Raw genomic sequence first — 16,818 nt, forward strand, 5'->3', positions numbered from 1 at the left:
AATTCATTTACATTTTTACAGTCAAGTTCTACCTGTTGTTTTCATGCTCTCGTCATCGTATTTAATTTACTAACACAGGGATTTACACTCGTATTAATACTACGAGTTGGCAAACGCGTCATTCCTAAGTTAAGGAAGGTTATTGAATACAAAGCCGATTCTGTGTATAAAAGTCGCTGTAATAACTAAACAGATCCGCAGTTAACGATAATCCTCACGCGCAGAACTGCAGTTTATTATCTGCGTTATAAACCTACATATTTATCTCTGTTTACCAAAAATAACATCCTCTTGCGTATCATGGCATCGTATCATCAGTATCTCGCAGTGGCAATTCTGCTTATCGTCATCGCGGTAGCACAATCAAAGCCGCAGCAGCCACCGGGTAAAGTGATTAATGTGGAAGTCGGGGGACATTGCTCAGCATCAGCGGCCCCCACAGGTCCAGGAGGCTCTTGGCAGGTCATTGATAAAGACACCAAGAAAGTTTGCCCACCGGGAACAACTTGTCGAACAGTAAGTGAAAATAATTTTTGGTATTGCTCATCAAAATTATCTAACTAATCCTAAGAATGTGCTATTATTTAGGGTGCTTGCAACTGTGATGATCTTCCCGACGGGACCGTGATGTCAAACAGTTGGGACCCCGTGAAGGGTGAGTCGATGAACATTTTTCCCCATAAATTATTTAGAAAATTATTAATTTCAAAGTGAGCTCCGTTAATAGTTTTATTCTAAAATGCTGAGAACACTGTTTAACCTTGCGCTATGTATTTTACGAATGTTCCATAAGGAAAAATACCTTTGCGACTTTCAGATGCAACCATTTGCATTTCATAGCTGAATATTTTTGTGTAGTGAGACTTTCTTATGCCGACGAAAATTTTTTCTTCAAATGTAAATGTATTCTTTCTATTCTATGATGTATACTTAATTAAAAATAATTCATTTTAGGGGAACGAACTTGCAAACGAGTTGGTGGACAAAAATGTCAAGAAACACCCCAATGCGTCGCCGGAGCTGCATGTACGGGAGGTGTGTGCGTCTGTGATAAGACCAACCAGGACGTATTTTGCCCAGAAGAGAAACGCGATATCATGATTTTGAATTAAAAAATATCAAAAATCTCTCATCATGTGCTTCTTACACTTATGTACTTAAAACTGACAAATATATAAATTAAAAAGACGCCAATTTATTTTCCTGATCTTATTAAAATAAAACAGTCAATAAATAACTTCCCAATCAAAATCATGGTACGTACTTAATAGTAGTGATAATTTTGATAAAACTTGTGCAATAATATACTAATGCATTTCCACCCCCTTGTCATCCATAATCCAGTCCAATTTAATGCGAAATTTTGCTCCAGTGAGAAACTTTAATCCAGGTCCCAACAAATAGTCATAAATATCCAGCCACCAATAATCATATCACAATTCTGCTTTCATCCTCGAAATAATTTTTTTAGCATGCACTAACACATAACAATTAGTTGTTTATTGTAACTAACCCCAGGTTTAGACTTCACGTTAGCATCACGTTCTCCTCCCAATCCGATTTTTTGATTGGTCGAAATTTTTAATTGTCTTAGTGATATTTTTGATTAGCCAATCAAAAAATCGGATTGGGACGAGAACGTGATGCTAACGTGAAGTCTAAACCCGGCGTAAACCTAGTAAATATGAGACTACATACTACTCGTTTGATCTAATTTCTCCAATGCAAGCACAATACATACATATGTAAATGCGTATGTATTATATATTTAATTAATGGTTAGTATGGTTAATGTATGTACATATGTAAATCCATCTTGATGTAATATTTTAATACAATTCTATCAACTACATATATATTTTACAAGTCAACGATCTATAATAATAACAACCAAGTAAGTAACAATTTCCAATAATCACATCCACACAATCAAAAACTTTTATCGTTAGCTATCCCTTGTGCTAATTATCCAAGAAATTCGCTAAGAAAAGTTTTTACATTGTCAAGTGCGCAACTTTAGTTGGATTAAAACTTCTCCGTTTTCTAATCAACATTTGTTCCCCGATTGTCGGATAGAATGATCCAAACCTTCCTCCAGCAATTCCAAAGTCCGCCGCGTTGTTATAATTGGAATGTCCAGATCGCTGATAACGCCGAAAGTGGCTCTTGACAGGGTTAAATCTGAAAAGTGTGTTGTCGGATCGTCGAGTTTTAAAGTGGTTTTGCAAAGGAACGGCATCTTCAAGCCACTCATCTGTAGGAAAATTTTATCCTCTTAGAAAATTGCATTGTCCAGAATGACGCAACTACTTATACGTAAAGCTGACTTATGTGTACTTTAATATAAAGTGCTTTCAGTCTTCTCAGAGATGAAAAAAGTTCAAGTGATGAGAATTATCATTAGAAACGGTCCATAATCCTCCTTATGCTTGCTTATATGGCAGGTAGGCGAAGCTCAAGGTATTCGCAAAATAAATAAATAAAGTCCTTTGACAAACGTCATCTTTTATTTTTTCACTGGCGTCAGCATTACGTCAACAGCTAGCTCAACTAAATAATCTGATATTTCATCCTATTACGCAAAAATTTCTGGAAATAGAAATATTATTGTTTCCATTCTGCAAGTAAACTTGTGGAAACTCTTACGTGAAATGTAATCTACTCAAATTCTTGTGCAAAGACCTAAAGTTTCGCAAGCTTTCTACATACCTCGTCTCTGTTCATAAACAATCCTCTCATTAGTTGGATCCGAGCGACCGAAATAAACAATGGAATTCCTCTTGCGAAAGCTCAAGTACTAATACATACAACAAATTCTAATAACAATCCGGCATTTGTGCCAGACAGTATTGCGAATTTGCGCAAAATCTACCCACTGCTAATTCAATTTGAACATTCTCATTAGTCCTGCACTAAATACACTAATTTCTCGGGTTATAAGCTTCCTGCGGCTTCTCTCTCCCACTCTCAAGCAAGCAACAAGTAAAAATTAGTGGCATACTAATAATTATTATCATCATCATTATTACCATCCGTATCCTGTCGTTGCTTCTTCTGTGGAGACATGTAGAGCCCATGAGTTCCAGGATATTCGTTCAAACGTATCCCCATTCTTGTCAGCTCGGTGGGTGAGCCATCCATTTCATACGCCGTGGGATGATTTGTGGAGAAAAGATCTCCTGGTTCGCTGCCATAATAGCCGAGATCGATAGGAAGAGGCAAATCTTCAGCCTCTTCGTCTTGAAAAGTACCCTCATTTTCGTCCATTTTCACTCCGGGGAGAAGAAAGTCCTCATTCAACAAGTTGTACTTGGGTTGCTGTTGATTGGACTCTTTGGAGGCGAGGAGAGCCATTAGTCGGAAAAATGCTTCTTTGTCTTTCTGATTATCTAGCTCCAGATCCAGCTCGTCAGCTGGATGTCGGGATGCGTGGGATGTAGTTATTGGCAGCGTGGATAAATCAAAAGGATCTCTGGGAAATCAGGAGGATAAAACCATGATAAATAAGTAATGCTTGGATTTGCAAGGGTTTTTCGAGTGGGAAATAATTGGCAGTTCATTCTCGGAATTTTTCTATAGGCTTTCTGACATGATATTTATTACCAGCAGGAATTTTTTCATGCGGCGAAGAGATTTTTGTCCAAATTTGTTCAAGGGCATTGGAATTAGTTTGGATCGCTCAAGTCAAGAGCATTATTTTTTTTTGTCAAGCCATGTCAAGAGTTTTTCGGTAAAGCAAAGTACATACAAATCTGTTCTATTGTAGAATAAGTGGATTATGGAATGGAGCTTATAATAATGCTGCTTGACAAAACTTTTAGCCCAAAAAAAGTTGGTGAGAAATCCGTGGTTGTGGCAAAACAAATGTACCACTGACATATATTTATTTCATATTTGGCTATGTCAAGCTAATAATCTCAATCTTGTGACAACTTACGTCTGGAAACTTCGTCGGTTCCTTTGGTACTTGACACCTCCTGAGTGGCTTCTCGTGTAGAAAGGGTACAAATCTGCACAACAAATTACACAACGGTAAAAACGGGTTGACAAATGTTTAGCAGGAAAAGAGGACGCAATATTTGTTTCAAAGGTAGATAAATTGGGAACATATTGCAAAATAGGCTGTAGAAACAAACCCGGTAATAACAGCTCGCAATTAAAATTTAATTACGAATCAAGGACAGGTAGCAAGAGGACTCTTTGAAAGACCGACTTTCAGGAAAAGTGTGTAGGTGGTCCGTAGCCCAGGCAGGAGAAAGCGTGTGTCGACAACGTGTGTGATTGTAATAAAGTTCCAGTCACGGGAGATTTTTAATTAATTTTCTCGCCTTATAAAATTGTTTACTACATTTATACCTACGTTTTATATGATATGTGGTCTTCAAACCCGATCTATGCACGTAATTGAAAAGCATGCAATAACCGACTTCAAAGCAATATTTGTTAGTCCGTAGGCGTTGAAAATGTTTGGGAAATAAATTAAATTCTACTTTTTGTTGCTTCATCAAACCAAATTACGAACGATTCCTTCCATATCATTCATCCCAAATTTCCAAAATATTTGGCTCAATTTTCTATGAACGAACGATCTTTGCCCTTTCCTCCTCTCACCTTTCCCATTTCCATTGGTGAAAGAAGAAGTGAGAAATCTCATGGTGTTGGGGTGATAGAAATCTTTTTTGAAGAGATACAAAGGAGTTTTCCCGTTGGCAGAGTCAGCTTCCTGCTCTACGTCTCGTTTCGCCTTTGACAAACCTGCAGGTTGCTTGAATCCAAGAGAAATCGACTTTTCTCCGGTTGAAGAGTGGGCAGCCGTGGGCTGTTTCCTATGTAAAATGTCGAGAATTATATGTATTTTAGTCAAATGCTGAATTTTACATTCATATTTATTGAAGCTAAAAAGCGTTTACATGTACTTTCACTTTTAAAATTGCATGGATTTTCGTAATGTCATAAAAAATTGGCGACTTTCTCCAAACTCACTTGTCATCAGTTGCGTCATCGTGGTTGGCATTTACTTCTGTTTCAGTTGCAATCTTGGATGCTGAAAAGGACAAAAAGCTGAACTTAAGAAATAGGAGAAAGTCAAGTTTGATTTATACCGAATAAATATTTGTACTACTAAAAATAAGTGTAGAATAATTATTAAATTATGAATATACAAAATGCCCATATAGACCATGAATTTTTAACAAAATTAAAGCCCCCACTGACGCAGATATCGCATTTATGGCATTAATTAGGTTTAGGTTGTTACACTGCTTTCACCCTCAAGGTGTGTACCAACCGAGCAGTAAATAAGCAGTAAATTAGGAGAGGAGGAGCAGTTGCATGTTCTAAAATAAACTCGTAACCATGAATCAGAATCATGGCATATCCATCCACCATCGGCTTGAGGCTATTTGAATGGCTGTCCAACTTTCACCAGAGAAGAAGTACCCAGCCCAGCACAGCTCAATCAATCTTAATCAAGGCAGAGAAGAGCAAACTGAGAGAGCTTGTCATTCTTCGTTAAGTGCGCTAATTGATGCGCCCTCGGTCCATTTATGCATCCCTGATTCCGAACACTCGTAGATAACTGTTAATATTTTGCTCATGCAAGAAGAGTACATATGTCTTCTAAGTAATTTTTATATAGCGGAAGAAATGTGCAGTTCACTTACGAGTGCAGTAATAAATAATTATGTACATACATAACATCATTGGCACATTTAAGAACCATTATTATTTTTATGTATGTACATACCTATATGTCCATAAATATAGCTTAAGAACACGTAAAAGCAAAAGGATGTGATAAATTCGTGCGTTTTGCTGCGGTATTTCGACCCAGAGACAGAGAAATATTGCTTGCCCATAGGTAAACTAAACGTACAAATTCATTCAACATGCATCGTGATACATATGCTTCAGTTTAGCCCTGACATTTGTCAAGTAAGTAGTCTGACAAAACCGGAGACATCAAATTACCTTTCTCGCATGACCTGTTTGCTCTCTAAGGACACGAGCACAGACAGACAGAGATACATAACGTCACCCAATGTCATGATATCTCCTAAAAATATAAGAAAACATTTTCTTCTTCTCGTCTCAGGTTAAACGGCATCATTAACTAATGACGTTCTTTTATTTTTCGCTTGGATAGTCAAGATTTGAAGAATGCAGTCCAAGAAATGTCCAGAAACAGTTTACCCCAAGGGCCAAACTAGCGAACAAGTGCTACGTACATATAGTAAACAACCATGTTTTCCCGAACTCAGGCATTATTAATGCAATTTCGTGTCACGTCATGCGAATGACAGATGCCAAATTTCACGACACAAATTCTCATCCAAGCGGAGGAGAAATAACAACAACAATGCGAAATGATCAAGAAAGTTGACGTTATTTCAATTCATGTCATCTCAAACGTATCTACAAATATTAATTGTAACGAATGTACATACTAACAGAAAGTTGTTTCTGCAAAGTCTGTTGATCAAATTTACTTCAATTCAACGAGTTTGATTATCTATTCCCTCAAGTGTAAAATTAGGATCTGTTGCCTGTGCCAGAACCAATTAATATTCAAACGAACTCATTTCCTGCCTGCAGTAAACAAGGTTTCGTCGAATGCATTTGCCTATTAATATATTTGTAATTGTCAGATCAAACAGACTTCTGGTGACGAGATAGAAATTTAGATGCCATATGCAGACTTCCTCAACATTAATACCAGCCGATTTGAGTGTCCATTTTATCAATGTACACACTGCTAGAAGCCTAGCACACCTTATTCCATTCCAATTTTGGTGCCCTCAATGCAGTTATGTACACGGTGAATCAATATTTGCAAAGCGAATTGAGAGCAATAATAAAAGTAGATCATTTATGGATGGACGTCTATTGGAACAGTACCCACTGGGTACTACCCAGTGTCGTCTTGAAAGGGTGAATTCGGCAAATGCATAAATATAGATACGTGAATAATTTATTAACTTGTTGTTCAGAAGATTGAGCCAATTTTTGATCCGCTTAATATTCAAGGATTTTACGAAGATTAAGTAAATTAGGGACGGGAAAAAACGAGAGATAACTAAATTTCATGGATATACATACATAAATAATTTACAAAATGTGAATACGCAACCTATATAATTAAAATAATGGGAACATCATGGCTCCTGAAAATTTGGTGGGATTTAGAAGAGAATGGCTTTTAAATAGGATAAATAAATCCGCTTGAAGCGAGGACCAGCAGCTCAATATTCAGGCAGGATTATTGAATTCAAGTTTCCCATTCGCGAAACAATAAGCCTGGATTTTCTTTCATCCTTCTGCATATTATGAGCGCATTCATCTTTTAGAAAGCTGGTGTAGGTAAAAGCAGCAAAGTTCAATCATATTTTGTGACAGGAGACCCACCCAACCAAAATATTAGTAATCGGGTGAGCAATATGAGCCCATCTAATCCATATCCAAGCAGTAAATGAGATGGACATGACATTTACTTGTGGGAGGGTTTTGTACTAATGTAATCATCCTCATCGGCTTACACGTACACATTAATACTTAATTATAAGGTGAAAACATCATATTAAGCAAATTATTACGGTTCGATTGTGTAATTTCCTCCATATTACATCATGTTTATGCGGTACTCTAATTCTATAGGCACCTATTTTTGCATACATAAGTACTGTTGGATCTCGTATGAATTTCTACCCGAAAAACCCGATAATCCGAATAAGAGCCTGCTTGGCGATGATGATGAGATAAAACTTTGAGTAAATGAGTTCCTAGTAGCCGCAACTGAGCCGAAATAACTTGACACTTATCACAAATTATCTCCTCTTGCTGATCACTACTTTATTAAATAGATTGAACCATTTACTAACAAAATTGCTACTTTGAAATAACTTTAAAATAAATAATCAGAGCTCAGCCAAAAATACGTGTTGCTCTGTCCAAGTCTAAAGTTACAACTAGTGCGACGTGGTTGGTGGTGGTGACTGCTAGAACTAAAAAACCATGAAAATAATGACACCACCAGCCAAAGCACAGCATCAATGATAATCTTAACTAAAGTAACTTGCACAAATAAAAACATAATTATTTAACCAAATCCAACATTTCTCCCACCTCTTTTCTGAATTAAATGAATGAAAAGAACTAATTATTAAACCACATAAAGCTAATATTTTCATTCCCAAATCGTTGAGGCTTCTTGGAGATGCGTCCAAATCTGGTTCTCTCGGGTTGCGCAAGCTCTTCTTCTATAAGATCGTTTTTCTCTTGAATTCTCTTCATCTTGGTTGCTTTTACCTCCCGGATAACTCCTTGGTCTTCAAGTGATGGTTGAGGAAGATCATCATTTCTTATTTCCAGGGGGTACAGTCGTTGCAGGGGGCGGAGGAGGATTCCTTTCGAAGTCTTCACTTTCGCAGTACGAATCTTCCCATCCGCTCCGGGTATCAATTCAATAATTCTTCCCATTGGCCAGAATAAGCGTTTTACATTATCATGACCAATCAGGACGACATCATTCACTTTCAGAGCAGGGGACGTCTTCTTTTTTGCGCAAATGATTAATACTCATCTCGGAATCTGTTTTGGAACTGTTGTTTGAGATGTTGTAGCATCTTGTACCTCTCTTGCAGTTTGCGTCCAGTCACTTTGATTTCCTCTGCTTCTGGGAACCCCTTCATGGCAAGCCCTCTTCGGAAGGCGTCTGGAGTGAGGGGGGTCAAGTCTTCTGGGTCCTCGGTAACGGCGTTAAGGGGACGAGCGTTGATAGTGTGGGACGCTGCAGCCAAATAAGTCCGTAATTCATCGTTGGTCAACTTTGCAGCTCCCACCGTTCGCTTCAGGAGATCCTTGGTGGTTCGCACCAAACGCTCCCACCATCCACCCCACCAACTTGCTGTAGGTGGATTAAATGTCCAATTTATTTTGTTTGCGCAAATCTCTTCCAATTTCTCCAACTTCAACTTCTTCATGAGGCTGACGGCACCGACGAAATTGGTCCCATTGTCGCTGAAGATATTCTTTGGTCTTCCTTCGGTATAGATGAATCTCTCCAGTGATCGAAGAAAAGCGTCGGTACTCAGAGAGGTGACAATGTCGAAATGCACACATCGGTACACAGCGCAGGTGTACAGAACAATCCACGCTTTAGTTCCGTCTCGTAAAATTAACGGGCCAGCGAGGTCAACTCCGGTAGTTTGGAACGGTTGTCCGATCGTGGTCCTCTTCTCGGGCAAGGCGGCAGCATCAACTTCTGTCTTCACCGCATCATATCGTCTGCATTTTACACATTTGCGCAAAATCGACCTTATTGTTCTTCTTGCGTGGAGCACCCAATACTTCTTTCTAATCTCGCTCATGATGAATTGGACTCCCGCGTGGCAAAATCTTTTATGTATATCTATCACCATTTGATATCCAAGGGATGATAACTTGGCAGGAAAGCAGGATTCTTAAATGATTCAGTTTCCTCCTTATTAACTATTCTGGTCATGACTCGATAAATTCCATCCTCATCCTTGCGCAATTGTATGTTGCAGATAGTATCCGTATTCTCAGGAATTGACTGCTGTTGAATTAGCCTGACTAAATCATTTTGCGCAGATCGAAGTTCTGCAAGACTGAGATGAGGTGCGCTTATCCGTTCGTTCTTCTTGGCTCGGCAATTGTTGAAGAAACGACGAATCCATCCATATACTCTCAAGTTTTGTGCAAATGTTGAAAAGTGTGGTTCTGGGACACTCCTTTCTTTGAATACACTTACAGGAACGGTTATCTTCTTCCTCTCCAGCCCAATTTCCTTCTCGTCGAAAACTGGTTCGCTACATGGCCCATCTTCCAATTTTGATTTCAGCCACTTTGGCCCCTCCCACCATCTGGACATCAAAAGTTCCTTGGGAGAGCACCCACGAGAAGGAAGGTCCGCCGGATTGAGGACACCAGGAATATGTCGCCAGGTGTCAACGTCCGTGTTGCTGGCTATCTCTTTCACCCTTCTCCCGACAAAGGTTCCCCAATTTTCTCGTCGACGGATCCACGCCAAAGCTGTTGAGGAGTCCGTCCAACAAAAAATTCTACATTCTTTGGGCTCGAGAGTCTCAATTACTCGCTTCAAAATTCTTGATCCTATTAGGCAGGACAAGAGCTCGAGTCTTGGAATTGTCGGTGCTGGCTTCTTGATTGGAGTCACGCGATTCTTCGCCTCGATAAGCTGCACTTTGATTCCATCTTCATCCTCAGATCGCACAAACACCACCGCTGCGAAGGCATCCTGACTTGCATCCACAAATAAATGCAACTGATTTGTGCAAATTCTTCCTCCAAACGCGTGTCGAGGAATCTGGATCAGCAATAACTTTGGTACTTCTTCTACCCATTTTTGAAACATTTTCATCAGATCGTCGGGCAAATATTCATCCCAATCAATCTTCAGGTCCCAAGTTTTCTGCAGAATTAGTTTTGGTAGAAGAAGTGCGGGACAAGTAAAGCCAATAGGGTCGAATATCCTATGAACTTGTGAGAGTACCGCCCGCTTCGTCATTTTTTCTGGTTTCTCTGGAATAGAGCAACTAAGAGTATCTGTCTTCTTATCCCAACTTAGGCCAAGAACATTTGCTGAAGTGGTACTGCCATTGTCCAATCCGCACTCCCTGCTGGTGAGCGAGCCGATTCCGGACACCTCCACAGTAGAGCACTCCCACTGGCGAAGGTCCATCTTTGCTTCATTCATGAGTCGCGTGGCCTGGGATTTGAAGCGCTCGTATTCTCCATAATTGTCAACTGAAGTCAAACAATTATCAACGTACAGAGATTGGAGTAGATTTTGCGCAAATCCTTTCATCTCCACCTCCACATTTTCCAAATGGTATTTAAGGGTTGCAGCGAGTAGGAAAGGACTGCTGCTAACTCCAAAGACTACTCGAGTGTGTCGGTACACTTTAAGTTGCTTTCGGTCATTCCACCACATAAATCTTTGAAAGTCTCGATCTTTTGCACAAATCGAGATCATTTGGAATGCCTTTCGTATATCTGACATCACTCCTATTCTCTTCTCACGAAATTTCATCAACACAGAGGGGATTAATTCAATCATATTAGGTCCCTTGTATAAACAATCATTGAGGGAAGGGTGTTTACCGACTTTACACGACGCGTCGAAAACAGGACGAACTGGTGTGGTGGCACTTTCTTTGAAGACAGGGCGATGAGGAAGATAGTGACATTTGGAGACATCCGTATTTGCACAAACCTCAATAATCCCCTCTTCTTCCCAAGAACGAAACACTTTGTCATATTCTTCATACTTGCCCTTGGACATCAATGAATTGGTTACGTTCTGGAGACGCTTCTCAGCCACCCACTTGTTATCTGGTAGTTCTTCTTTTCCTTCCGCCCACGGTAATGATACGACATAGCGTCCGTCAGGTTCCTTTCCAATATTTTGAGCAAACAGCTTCTTCGCTTCTTCAGCTGCGGCGGCTTCTGTTTTGACCTCTATTGGATCGCGTATGCTCAACACGTCTAAATCCCAATAGTTTGTGATGTCGTTGAGATGACTGCACAATACGGTATTGAAAATTGGTTTGATCTGGTTCTGGTCCAGCGGCCCCAACAGCGCCCATCCAAAATGAGTCTCGGTAGCGACCATTCCACACTGAAGGATAATTTGCTTTCCAGTCAGTAGGCCTGGTATCTTGTCGCCACCAATGAGGATGTCGATTTCGTCGCTGTTGCTGTAGTTGAAATCACTCAGATTAATTTTCTTGCTTTTGATTTCTTCAATCCAGGGTCCATTCGGGATACGCGGGATTTTGCAAGACATAGTTTTTAATCCTGTTAGTTGTACACATTTCATAAAATTTCCTTTCAAGTTGGTCACCGTCACATCGTACAGGTTGTGTTTTCGAGATCCGGATCCCGGTCCTTCAAGGAACTCTTTCCCAAAGATGTCTTCTCCGACGGGCTTGTATCCCAATAATTTCGATGTTGACTCTTTGATGAAGCTTCGGGCTGACCCTCTGTCTAGGAAAACTCTTGCCGTGTGATGCTTTCCATCTTTCCCGACCAATCTCACAGACAAAGTTTCAAAGAGCATTCCTTTTGCACAAATCGTACCAACATTCACTCTTTCTTGCTCCTCATCTTCTGCCTCCTTAGGTTTGCTTTCTTTCTTGACATTGGACAGTGAGGGACACATAATTGATTGAAGATCATGCTGGCAGATAATACACTTCACAAAAGCTTTGCATTTTCTGGAACTGTGACCTGGTTTTAAGCACCGAAAACAAGCATGATTTTCGATCACCTTTTTCTGTTTCTCTTCATGGGTCATATTCCTCGCGAAGCCACACTCCTTGCTTTCGTGAGGTTTTGCACAAAAGATACAAGACTTTGATTTCTTGGACTCGTTGATATGCAACTCCGCCAGAGTTGGGACATCGCTTTCGTGTTTCTTGTTCTTTGGTTTTGCGCAAACGTCCTTCTTACTGTTTTCATTGGACTCGAATCCATTCCTCGCCATTGCTCTTTGACCCTCGGCTTCCACTTCTTGTCGCAGGAATTTGAGGAGGTAATCCAATTCACTTTTGGGAGGAATTTCTCTGGACCCGTCCATGCCATAATAATTGCTCCTTTGCCATGCCTTCAAGATGTCTTCAGGGAGACTTGACTCGACCATGGGGAAAAGGAATTCTGCCATTTGTTCTGAGGACACGCCGAGGGACTCCAATGCTTTGAGGTGAGACTCCAATTTATCAAAGAGTTTAGGCAGCATGAACTCTTCCTTCTGCTTCACATTTTGAATCACCATCTTCAACAGCTCCCTCACGTACCACTGTTTTAATAGTTTCGGCTTTCCAAATCTCTCGTGTAATGCCGCAATTACTTTGGGATAGTTGTCTTCAGTGTGTGGATACACGTCGACTAAATCCCGAGCTCTTGATCCCACCACCATGCACTGGACGAGATATTCAAACTTGTCACTGGTGTGAAGGGTATCATCTTCATGTATTTTCACAAATTGGGACCACCAGCTAAGCCAATCCTTCAATTCACCATTGAATTTGCGCAAATTGATCTTAGGAAGTTTGAATTGGCGTCTTCTCTCTCCTCCGGATGATGCAACTGAATTGTACCACTGGGAGCTGTTATCTGGGCTGATCGGTCTCAAGAGCGGTAACTGTAGAGGGGTCGATAGAAGATCTGTGATTTTCAATTGGACGAGCCTTATCTTGTCTTCATATTCTTCACAGACTTCACCCTCCTTGTTGTAGTCTTCGTCCGAACAGGTTGCTTCCTGCATGGCCCTGAGGACGTTGTGATCCAACTCCGCCACTCTGGACTGCCATTCTTCCAACTTCTGTGATTTTGCACGAAGGACGAGCAAATCCGGAGCATTCTTCGATAACTCGGCCTCGACTTCTGTGATGGTCCGCGTTATTGATGCCCGAACCCTGCCTCTGGACTGTCTCAACTGGTCCATCACGGTAGTAGCAACAGATCCAAGGAATTTGTATCGCACGCCCTCTAGTGGTTGAACTCGAACTCAAAAGAGAAACGTGCCCAGTAAAATTGGACGACAAGAATTAAATGAGGTTTAAAACCAATAAAATTGAAACAATTTCGACCTGCGATGATCCCCGATGCCAGGGACGGGGCCCTCAAAGAGGCAAGACAGGTTGTTTCCTCAAATGGAGTGAAGGGCTGCGCCAAGTCGGCACTGGGTCGTCGACAGCCTTAAGAGACTCCTTCCTCCTTCTTCTTGATAACACCAAACAGGGCCCCACGTTGGGCGCCAGAAATGTTGGATCTCGTATGAATTTCTACCCGAAAAACCCGATAATCCGAATAAGGGCCTGCTTGGAGATGATGATGAGATAAAACTTTGAGTAAATGAGTTCCTAGTAGCCGCAACTGAGCCGAAATAACTTGGCACTTATCACAAATTATCTCCTCTTGCTGATCACTACTTTATTAAATAGATTGAACCATTTACTAACAAAATTGCTACTTTGAAATAACTTTAAAATAAATAATCAGAGCTCAGCCAAAAATACGTGTTGCTCTGTCCAAGTCTAAAGTTACAACTAGTGCGACGTGGTTGGTGGTGGTGACTGCTAGAACTAAAAAACCATGAAAATAATGACACCACCAGCCAAAGCACAGCATCAATGATAATCTTAACTAAAGTAACTTGCACAAATAAAAACATAATTATTTAACCAAATCCAACAAGTACCTATTTTTTCAGGTAGAAATGGGCATTTCAATTCATCCTTCATGCAATTACTTACTCTACATCTTGGAAAATCCTGAAAATTTCGTAAAATAAGCCCACCTGTTTCCGGAGGAGATGCTGTTAGAGCTGTCGGAGCGGCAGAACAAAGTTCCAGACAGATCCCCGTCATGAGGAAGAGAGAAAGTAGGAGAAAGTTGAGAACTGCCATTTTCCTGTGAAACAGTGGATCAAAATTGAATAGATGCAAGAACACGTCCCACGCTCCCTGTTCAAACTTTCTGATTACAAGCGTCTCAAATTGATCACTGGGGAATTACTCGGGAGTTTTGTAGCCTGACTTAATGTGTTTGGAAAAACTATTGGAGCTCCTTTTACTCCATACCTTTCTGCCAGTTTTTACATTGCGAAGGCAGTTTTGGAGGAGAAAGTGTACAGTAATTGTCTATCTATTCCCTGCTTTCGCTCAAGACTCACAGAAACGGAAATGATTCGAGTGGGAATATTTTATTGTTTGATTTATTGGATTGCACAGACTGGAAAAATAATTGCATTTATTTTTGGTCCAACTGTAATTTGGCATAATATAATTCTGACGATGATTCTCAGTTTAGTAAACTTGGAATCAATTATGCAATTCAAGTTTTATGAGTTGAGCACTTGAATAAGTGAGTTAAAATTCTATTACAAAAGGGAAAAATCACTTTTCTCCTCAAAGTATTCAGAATTTAATGTGAGATCGACAGATAGTCAAAGAACTTAAAATTGGAAAAATAATTTACCCAAAAACTTTTGCAGTCGAAGTAATGCTCAGGTTATCTCACCCCACATACAATTTTAAAAATTACATAACAACTCATTTTCCCCAAACTATTTGTACCTTATTTCTCTTGCGACTCCCATTTCTACCGTAGCTTTATTTTGCAACGTACGTAGTTGAAAAGAAATTAGATATAGTACTCAACTCACCTCTCGCAATCCCAGAAAATCCTTTGTACTCGTTTAGAAAGGAATTAAATGTAATTCTCAAAGGAGAAAGCAGACGACATGTATTACTCCAGTGATCCGGTGAAAGTAATGTTCTCAAGTGGACTAAAGAACAAGAGAAGAACAAAGGCCAAATGAGACCGTACTCTCAGATCGCCTGGGTCGGATGCGACAGTGATGAAGTTATTGCAGAGAGAAAGTGGAAATAAAACTGTTGGTCGTTTCAGCGTAGAAATGGGAATGAGAGTTGGGGAGAAAGCGAAACTTTCTTTTCTGCTCCAACACCACCACCAGCAAAGCCACCACCACGACCAAGCTACCAACCAGTTGATCCTGTTTCCGAGCCCATGTTTCCCAGGGTTCAACATGAACTCGGATAATAAAGGGGCAAGTTCCACCAGTTCCACGGCGTGTTCATTTACGATGTGGTGAAGAAGCACCAAGAAATATTAGACATGCCAAATGTCAACTTGCTCATTACTAACGTATGCAAATATGCAGATCCAAGTTCAGCAAAAAACTTTAAAACCAGCCAGAATTTGAGTTGACTACTAAACTAATTGGACAATTAGGTTGCATCCTACCTGTTTTATAAATCTCAACAGGATGAATGTTTTTTTTGCTGTTATTTAAGAGAGCAATCTTTTTTGAGAGGGTGCGATGCTTTCACCTGAGGAGATCTCCAGGGACGAAGGTATTATGTACCAAGGGGATAGGAGAGCTTTTTTGTGACAAAGATCATTCCGTCGACAACAACAACTGGATCAAGTTTTCGTCCAAGTGGTTGTTGAACTAATGAGAAAATAAGCTTTGCAATTTGACACATTTGTGAAGTACGTGATTCTAATAAATAACAAGAGTTGTGTAATGAAAAAAAGCTGTAAATAAAAATCTATTTATATGCGCAACACTTTTTACGTATTAAAGGTTATCATCCGAAAGTTTAACAAGAAAGAGATAAGTACTGTTAACCAAATATTGTACTGATTTGCTTTTTAAGTTATCTTTTCATGGTAAACAATGTTTCATGGTAAACCGGATACCTGCGTAGATTACAAATTCTCAGATTGCCCATAAATGCCGAATTTTACATTACGTTTTCATAAACCTTACGCAAATTCGGTACAATTTACATACATAAACCTTCAATTCTTAGAAAACATCCGAATCTACCCATCCGAATCATTTTACATGTGTACAGCTCCTGGGTTTTCATTTCCTGTTCGGTTCAAATGTCCAATTACTTTTTGGCCTATTCTGGAGCCATCATGAGTCGAGAATTTTACATCCGCTTTCGGTTTCGTACATAAATATACTCTGATAAGCCTATGAAACAAATGCCATATAATGAACTCGTTCCTCCATCCGCAACACAACCGCAACTCGACCTGTTCATCATGACTGCGAATACGAATGCGAATGGATTTGATGAAATGTTACGCCACCCGTGAAACCAAGACCAACTGAACTGCCTGAACTGACTATCCTCCACCCCGAGGAAACGAAACGACGACCTTAAATTGTGTGGGCAGCATAGCAGCAGTTTCCTATTCCCGAAGGAATTTTGAGAAAACTGTTGCTTTCCCCATTTC

General features: G+C 40.0%; 2 protein-coding genes across 3 annotated transcripts; one reads left to right on the top strand and one right to left on the bottom strand.

Moving 5' to 3' along the window:
• The first annotated feature begins 150 nt into the window (after nucleotides 1-150).
• LOC110854320 lies at nucleotides 151-1,251 on the top strand. Its single transcript, XM_022102748.2, has 3 exons — nucleotides 151-516; nucleotides 589-655; nucleotides 955-1,251. Exons 1-3 carry the CDS (start codon nucleotides 301-303, stop codon nucleotides 1,110-1,112), a joined length of 441 nt encoding a protein of 146 aa, XP_021958440.1. The 5' UTR covers nucleotides 151-300; the 3' UTR covers nucleotides 1,113-1,251.
• On the bottom strand, nucleotides 1,174-15,472 carry LOC110854319. 2 transcript variants are annotated; one of them, XM_035854813.1, is made up of 7 exons: nucleotides 15,209-15,472; nucleotides 14,342-14,454; nucleotides 4,984-5,044; nucleotides 4,756-4,826; nucleotides 3,938-4,010; nucleotides 3,030-3,472; nucleotides 1,174-2,254 (listed from the first exon to the last, which is right to left on the bottom strand). In XM_035854813.1, the coding sequence occupies exons 2-7, from the start codon at nucleotides 14,448-14,450 to the stop codon at nucleotides 1,995-1,997; spliced, it is 1,017 nt and encodes a 338-aa protein (XP_035710706.1). In that variant the 5' UTR covers nucleotides 14,451-14,454; nucleotides 15,209-15,472; the 3' UTR covers nucleotides 1,174-1,994. The 2 variants fall into 2 exon arrangements, with proteins under 2 accessions (XP_035710706.1, XP_021958439.1); XM_022102747.2 differs by having other exon boundaries at nucleotides 4,612-4,826.
• Nucleotides 15,473-16,818: the final 1,346 nt, after the last annotated feature.

The sequence above is a fragment of the Folsomia candida genome, unplaced genomic scaffold (genome assembly GCF_002217175.1).
Source record: "Folsomia candida strain VU population unplaced genomic scaffold, ASM221717v1 Fcan01_Sc009, whole genome shotgun sequence".
In the NCBI taxonomy this organism is placed as follows: domain Eukaryota; kingdom Metazoa; phylum Arthropoda; class Collembola; order Entomobryomorpha; family Isotomidae; genus Folsomia; species Folsomia candida.

Bases quoted from the DNA above. Each gene is read 5' to 3' on its own strand.
- LOC110854320 (XM_022102748.2), top strand. From the start codon at position 301: ATGGCATCGTATCATCAGTATCTCGCAGTGGCAATTCTGCTTATCGTC. The intron at 517-588 runs GTAAGTGAAAAT...GCTATTATTTAG, and splicing joins CGGGAACAACTTGTCGAACA to GGTGCTTGCAACTGTGATGA. The intron at 656-954 runs GTGAGTCGATGA...AATTCATTTTAG, and splicing joins CAGTTGGGACCCCGTGAAGG to GGGAACGAACTTGCAAACGA.
- LOC110854319 (XM_022102747.2), bottom strand. From the start codon at position 14,450: ATGGCAGTTCTCAACTTTCTCCTACTTTCTCTCTTCCTCATGACGGGG. The intron at 5,045-14,341 runs GTGGGCTTATTT...TGTCCTTTTCAG, and splicing joins AGCATCTCCTCCGGAAACAG to CATCCAAGATTGCAACTGAA. The intron at 3,473-3,937 runs GTAAGTTGTCAC...CTGATTTCCCAG, and splicing joins AACCGACGAAGTTTCCAGAC to AGATCCTTTTGATTTATCCA.